The sequence below is a fragment of the Microtus ochrogaster genome, chromosome 2 (assembly GCF_000317375.1).
Source record: "Microtus ochrogaster isolate Prairie Vole_2 chromosome 2, MicOch1.0, whole genome shotgun sequence".
Classification (NCBI taxonomy): domain Eukaryota; kingdom Metazoa; phylum Chordata; class Mammalia; order Rodentia; family Cricetidae; genus Microtus; species Microtus ochrogaster.
In genome coordinates, this window is record NC_022010.1 from 57,187,772 (window position 1) to 57,195,678 (window position 7,907).

The following is a 7,907-nucleotide window of genomic DNA, read 5'->3' on the forward strand; positions in this document are numbered from 1 at the left end:
CCATGTGCTGCCAGCAGCTCTGGTCCCTTCTAAGGCTGTTGCTGCATGCTTTATTTTCAGTCTAACTTCAGACACTTTGGTAATCAAGCAAGTGAATATGTCTGTGGCCAACTTGGTGGTGATAATGAAAAGTGGATTGGCACACATTGTGTAGGGCTAGCCCTCCCATAGACAAGTCCGACAGACTGAGGAGAAGTCAAACACAACATGGGCTGGCTGACAGAATTAGGAAGAATATTGTTGGATTTACTTCTGAGAGCTTTCAGATAGACACGAGATGGTGTTACATTGCCTGGAAGGGCAGACTACGGACTTTCTCAGCTTTATAGGAGACTGGGAAACTGTTCTGGAGCCTCCTGGCTTTTTAACACACATGACACAGTAGATTAAAGACTGATTTCAGTGTGAACCATTACCCGATGAGGTTGGGGAGGAGGCATATAGCCTTTACACATCTGTCTACCAAAGGCTACCAACATAGCCTAATAGCTGGCAAAGGCCAGATTATAATATTCTTGAATGGAAGAAATCCAGGAATTCATCAGCTATAAGAGGATTACTGTTGTTGCGCTCTATATTTGGCTAGGTTTGCAAACATTGGGTTTTGTTTTAACAAGGATAAAAGTCCTGGATTCTTTTAGAGTCTTCAGATGACCCAAGGAAGGAAAGGCCTTGCTATTGAAGCACCAGAACAAGAAAAACACAAAGCTGAGAGGCACAGGTCGTGACCCTGGCATCGTGATCTTTTTATGCTTCTCTGGCTTCCTTCCAGCTGTCCCCAGTACGAGTGTTGGCATCTAGGGAGTTGGATCTTGAATGGACAAAGACAAATAACAAGAAGCATGTTAAATTAAGTCCAGGAAAGAATGTTAGACATTTGTGCGCAGTAAAGCCAAACCAACTGGTATGGTCTGTGCTATTTGACTTGGCTTAGCCTTCGTAGCTTAACCTAATGTAAGTTAACCTAGTGGAGAGAAGGGGAAAAAGTGAGCACATGTACTTGCTTTTACTTTAACGTTTCTTATAGCTTTAGTCCATGTAGGCACTTGGATTTCTGCTTTAGAAAGAAAACTAAGACAACTATACTGTCCAACAATCAAAGTGGGCATTAAAAAAGTAACAGCTGGATGATGACCTGCATAGCCTACAATGGTGTGATGGGAGAGGACACACCTTGCTGTTCCCATGTCAGCTCCTGAAAGAGGACACACCAGGGTGTGACCCTAGCAGGTGAGATGACTCATGTACAGTGCTGGCCCTAGAACCCGGTCCATACAATACACTCCCTAAAGCTCCTCATTCATAGTTACTTGAAAAAAAGAATCAATCATGGATTTGAAAGCATGCATTTTCAATCCTATCTAAAGCTGGACAGATGAGCCTTTATTTATTACTATTATTGCATTGCATAAGGTGTGTGAGCTCAAGTGGTGGTGAGGAGACCAAGTTGTGGCCCTTACCGTTCCTTCTACTTTTTGTGAACTTCAAGGATTAAACTTAGGTCTCTAGGCTTGCATGGCAAGTACCTTTATCTAATGGCCCAGATATAAAACATTCTATGGGATAAATGTTTATTATAATAAATGGAATGTCTGAACCTGCCATTGGTTATATTTAAATTAGATCAAATTGAAATTTTCACATGCTGAATGGTTCTCCTACGACATTCCAGTACTCTTAAATACTGGCAAAGGCACTGGAGGTTGAAGTTCAATATGCAACAGTGGAGTCATAGGAAGTTCTGTTTGAGAGAACCCACCACTCCCTAGTATAATTCTTACCACAGTTCTGAGAGGTTGCCAGGGAAGGTCTCTGTGTTATGGATGGGGACAGCTGATACGCTACATAGTTTGTTTTCCTTAGTTTTTAAAGTTACGGGTAAAGCTGGGTATTGACCTGTCCTGTTGACTCTGAAAACAACAGGGGATCCTCAAATTTCAAGGCAAGCTGTATATTACAGTAAGAATACCACCAGTGAATGCAAGAAAAGAAGAGCAACAAACAAACTTTTTGAAATTTAGACTTCTACAAAAGACAACTTGGGGAGAAGGACTTGGTCTTCTTTCTCTGAGCAAATAGGACTTATAAAATAATAATGTTGGGAACTTGTTCACTTAACTGGGGATTTCTTTTGTCTCCTTTGTGTGTATGGGTGTGTGGGTGCACACTTATTCACCTGTTATACAGATGGTTAGCATGGATAAGAGTTTCATATACTCCAAAGAGCATAGAAATGTCTTCAAATATAAAGCATACAAAATGTCAGGCTGAAAGGAACTCTCATAGAAGACATAACAAATCACTGCTGTTTGCATTCTTACTTCATTAAGTCAGACTGTTCCTAGCTAGTAGACATGCTTCACTGTAGTGAGATGCAAAAACTCTGGGTCTGCTACTGCAGCCACAATGCTGGCAGGTAAAATAGGCAATGGAGGCTGGGAGGAGGGTGAGCATGTATCCGTCTCCTTGGAATGCAGAGTGGCGGCAGTTCATGGGAAATGCCATACAAATTTACTCCTGTTTCAGTGAACTTTGATAGAACAGTTATGGGCAGAGCATGAGCAGCTGTGAACATGTCCCTCAACCTCACTTACTGACCTTTAGAGTCTAACTTCCAAATTCAAATCTTCTAGGCTCCAAATTCAGAAGTTCAAAAATTAGCAGACTAATTTTGGGTGGCAATATTTGGTTGTTGAGAGGCCTGGTTAATCAACCCCCTTTAAAGCTGTTCTGTATTTGGTTAACTTTTTAATAGCAGACAGGAGATACAAGAATAAACTATTATGAAGCTTATGTGACTGTCTGGGGCCAACAACTATCAAACATAGCAGTATGCCTAAGAAATTTCATAGCTGACAGAAAGGCACAGATGATAGTGAACTAGCTGACTGCACGAGAATACCCACACCCTAAAATAGCCTTTTCATAACAACACTAAGATTCGTTGGAAGGGAGACGGTGGGTCCTCGTGGGGGGATGCAAAGGAGAGGACAAGAGGCTTCCAGATCCTTTTCTCCGTCACAAATAATGCCATCCCCTTCCCTCCCTCTGGGTCCACAACTAGCTTTTGTGAAGTGGACACTATGACCTGCTTCCCAGCAGGACTCTAGCAACTCTCTCCTGTGTTAAGATATTTAAAGCTTTCTAAAGCAGGGGTGCTCCGCAATCTGGCCCCTAACATTGAGGCCTAATGAAATGTTCACTACCCAAGAAAACTATACCGTCTATGTACTGGAAACCAACCCCAAGGAATCTTGTAACTGGAGGTACACTGACTTAGTTAGTGAGTTAGTGGTGACATCCTGAGCAATGAAGTTGGCCATCGTCCTTGCTATAAAGGCAGTAAACTACACCCAGAGCAGCACAGTGGTGGAGCAGAGAAGACCGGGGGAACTCAGGGTGCTTCAGAGCTGTAACGGCTAAAGACGCCAATCCTAAACAAAGAAGTAGGATGGAATTTGAGTATTCTTGCTCCTAGAACTGCTGATAAGGGGAAGTGGTTTGGGTGGGTATACTACTACAGCAGAACCACCTTCATGGCTTATCTGAAAGCTTGACAAACAACAAAAAGAAGCAAAGGGGAACCCAAGGCCAGTGTGGCATGAATAAAGTATCTTTGGTATTTCACTATAAATCTGGGAATGTTCTTATTTCCTCTGTGGTTTAGGCTGGAAATGGATACTGTTTATTCTGATGTTGATACCACTCTTTCTTAATATGTAACAAGTACATAGTGCTTTATTTTTATTTTTTTTTTAATTCCTGTGACATGCTCTGACCATCCAGGACACATAGTAAAGTGACATCCTCAAGATGTGCCCACGATCCTTTTGCCTTTAGGTTTCCTTCTGTGACCATTGTCAGTCTCAGTGATAGACAGTTGGCAGAGGGAGATGAGAGGATTCCGGGCAGACATGAGCAGGCAAAACAGCATCACGGTGTAGCTGTTTACCCTGGCAGAGAGGCTACTGCATTCTCCAATTTAGAGTGTCTCTTTAGGCTTGTTGACCAGGTGATGTGGGGAGGAGGAATAGAGAACATGCAGACTGAGCCAATATGTCATATTGAAGTAATATTACAAAAAAATAGTTTTCAAATTTTTCTCCTGGCTTTTAAGAGTGGGAGTTATTTTATGGTGATTTCCAGTAGGCTTGCTGGTTTGTTTGTTGAGGTAGATAAGACAGGGAAGAAAAGTAAAGAATGCAGAAGAGTAGCTAGCTAAAGCCTGCGTGGAGGGAGACTGGCTTGAAATCAGTTTAAGAAGTGAAAGCTGAGCTTGACACGTTCAGAAAAAGAAGGGCAAAGCTAACGGGACTGCAGCCCATTTTGACAGGGATTTTAGGACTCAGTAAGTGGGGAAAAGGCTGACGCAATAAGGACAAAGTGGAGGACTTTACAGACACAGCTCGTCATGAGGGGACAGAGGGCATACGGCCCTGTGAAGAAGCCCTTGGAGCCTAATGGCCAGGAAGGACACTTAACATAAAACTGGTTCACAAGCACTCGGAGGCTTGAAGGTTCTCATTGCTTTTGTTGTTTGGAGAGAGGCAAGTCTGCTTCTTTCCTTGGCCTCTCTACAAAGGTATTGTAATCGTACTGAAAATGTTAGGGATATCTAAATCCCAGCTTAATAATTAGTGAACTGGATTTGGAGCTCCTTTTCCCACCTGTTTAAATTACAAACAAGCACTGCCTGAGACCCAAGCAGAGTGGCTGGCAGCAGCTTGGCCCTTTCCCGGCAATCATCACAGGCAGCTGCCGTGATTTCAAATGAACATGCCATTGTAGGCCAATGTTAGTAGTTAAACACCAGAGTTACAGAGATGCAAAGCTACAGGCAAGTTCGCAAACACAGCTGGTGGCTAAGAAACCCTTAATGAAGTTAAGAAATCCACTAGTAGTTCAGAGCCATCTTCAAAGTTCCAACACATTCAGACTGAAACTGTTTAGATGCCTCAGTTTCTCTCTCAAGTCTAAGAATAAGCATTCGTTAGAACACGCGTTACAACAAGAGGAAAATCACACATAATGTTCTCGTGGGTGGATGTAGGGTCTCTCAGGGTTGCTTGAGTGGTGGTTGTGAGGGCTCGGGTCTTGGTAGCACATCTGGTTGTAAAGGGGGTACATCTGCTGAGTTCCATCCTCTTGCACTGTGTTCTCATCTTCATAATCAAATCTGCTATTTAGTCCATTCTAAAAATTCAAACATTGCTTACATTAGCAGAGAAACTGTTTACATTCTTCTAGCACACTGACAAAAACAAGCAAAAGTTGAACTCATTAAAGTCCATGTCCCTGATTCACTATCCCACAAGGAGCTGGATGGCAAGGCAAAGTTCAACAGCTCATCATGTTCCAGGCATTTGGTGTCCACCGTATTCGAATAAGAGGGTAACTACAAATCTCCAACTAAGGGGACTGTGAGAAATTTTAGGTTTTGAAATTTGAAATTGGTACCAATCAGGGTCGGCTAGAGAAGGGCGTGGCTGTGACCTTCAGGAGCGTTTCAAACAGGGTCTCAGCTTGGAAGGAATATATGAGACAGTCAGAGAATTAAATCAAACAAAACAAAAACAAACATCAAGATTCAGCATTGGGGGATTAGGGAACAGACAGAGCAAAGTGAACTGCCATTTGACCATATGCTTGATCAAAGGGAGACTTAAAACTGCTGCCCCAACAGCTTCTCTCCACTTCCTCTGACTGACCTAGAGCCGCAGCTCACACTTAGTCTCGAATGAACTCCCTCTCATGCTCTCTGGTATTTCTGAAATGGCCCCTTCTGCCTGGGCATTTCAATCATCTGCAGACAACTGAAATGCTTCTGGGATTACTTAGAAGTGTTCTTTAGATTACTTGCAAGAGTAAGAAAGTTCAAGGACTTTTTCAAGTCATGTACAGACATATAAACAGGGAGCAATGGATAAAATTAACTCTTATGGATATCTGACCAGACTTTCAAATGCACTTGGGTGGGCACAACATGAGCTTTACTTACAGAGGACTGAAGACAACTAGCTCCCTTCTCTTTGAACTGAGTCTGCAACGGTAAGTGTTCAGCCTGGAAGACATTAAAAGATACACACTATAAAGTACCAACATAGCAACCGATCAACACCTAGGAGACTCCTGTGTTAAAAGAGCTATCATGTCTTATAAATGTCTACCAATGAAGCAAAATATTTTCAGGAGGATGAAAAAAAAAACCTCAGCTACATATTCTCTCTTTTCCTCTCCCCTGGCTCCTGGCTTCTTCAGAGAAAAATAACCAGAACATCTGACACACAACAGCTGGAGCAAACTGTATGACTTGAGAGTTTTAGGTGTGCGGGTCTTGTCTTTTCCCAGTTGAACAGTTTGGTATTTTGAATCAGGTAAGAAAGAGTGGGCTGAACTGGCAATGATAAGCCTTTATCTGTGGCCACCCATGTGGCCACTCTTTTCTCCCTGATTCCTACCTCATGGGTCATAAAGGGAGCCATCACTTTGAACATAACCTCAGCTGCAAAGGCTCTTCCTTGGCTCCCTCTGCCTGCTACATTAGGCCCCCATTCAAATGTCACAGCCTCTGTAAAGCCCTGTAACATCCTCAGGTGGAGGCAGCCACCAGAGCATAAATAGCAGGATCACTTTCTCATCAGTCTCCTGTCTGGGACTGAGAGCTCTGGAAGGAATCTTGTAAGCTTTCTCTTATCTAACCCTTATAAGTAATTCTATAAAGATGGTCCCCATGGGAATTGAAGTTGTTGGGGTCAAGGAGATCACCACACTTATGTTAAAGATACCATAAAGCCAACAACTGACTTCATGACCACAAGAGTTATCTTCGGCTTTCAGTCACGATGGAAGCTATTCAGTGCTCACTCCTATTTGACTTAACATCCTGGTAGCTATAAAACCTGAAAAATGTATTTGTAGTTTCCCCTAACCCAGGGGCTAAGGACTGTCATCAAATAGTATCTGAAACCACATACATAGGGCACCCACCCAAACATCTGGCAAATACTTTGATTTACAACTTTCTTCTGTAACCAATAAAATCTCATGTTACTGCTTCCCCATTAGAACACAGGGTTTGAACATAGAACACTATGTTCCCTCATGATCAGGCCACGATCACTCACAGTTGACTCCAGAACCAAGCATCTCTTATTCCCTTTGAAGCACAAACTGTGTTTTTCAATCAATACTATTTTACATGTGACTAAATCTGGGGTCAGTGTGGTTAGGGTGCCTCATCTCACAGACGGTTTAGTAGGCTGCTACTCAAGCATAATTTTGTCAGATTCTACGTTTTTGAGACTTATGCCCCCTGCTTCGATCTCTATGCAAATACAAGAGGAGGAAGACGGAATGTCCTGTGTAGCACATCTACCATGTCTTTGCTCCTGTTGTGCTTTGGTCTGGAGGTAGTTGAAATCCCCTGCATATACGGTAGCCTGACTAAAGTTATTCTTCTCTTCCACGGAGCTTTCTCGCAATAGTCAATCCTTTTTTTTTTTTTTTTTGAGAGCAAATGATTTATTTGGCGTACACTTCCACATCACTGTTCATCATTGAAGAAAGTCAGTACAGGAACCCAAACAGGGCAGGAACATAGGAATCATTTAGGGGTGCTGTTTACTGGCTTGCTCTTCATTGCTTGCCCAACCCACTTTATCTTATAGAACCCAGTACTACCAGCCCACAATGTGGGTGCCATACTCAATGCGCTAAGCATTCCACATCAATAAGTAATTAATAAAATCGCCTATAGGCATTCCTACAGCTCAGTTTTCAGAGACATTTTAATTTTAATTGAGATACTCTTTAATCAGATGATTCCATCATGTATCACTTACATTGACATAAAACTAGCCAGGAAACCACTGAACCTCATCGGAAATCCAGCTTTCTTCTTCCTGTGG

The 7,907-nt window shown here is 42.5% G+C and overlaps 1 protein-coding gene across 2 annotated transcripts in view; it reads right to left on the minus strand.

Annotated features, from left to right (window-relative positions):
* The window catches only part of Nectin3 (nectin cell adhesion molecule 3), a 137,399-nt gene that overhangs the window by 27,330 nt on the left and 102,162 nt on the right, over positions 1-7,907 (minus strand). The window contains exons 8-9 of one of the 2 annotated variants that reach the window (XM_005345038.3): positions 5,999-6,061; positions 7-5,193 (exon numbers count right to left, since the gene is read on the minus strand). The exons of the other annotated variant lie outside the window; for it this stretch is intronic. Of the exons in view, the coding sequence (XP_005345095.1) occupies positions 5,020-5,193; positions 5,999-6,061 (237 nt within the window). The 3' untranslated portion in view covers positions 7-5,019. Of the gene's footprint in view, positions 1-6; positions 5,194-5,998; positions 6,062-7,907 lie in introns of those variants that run through there. 2 annotated transcript variants of the gene reach the window in all.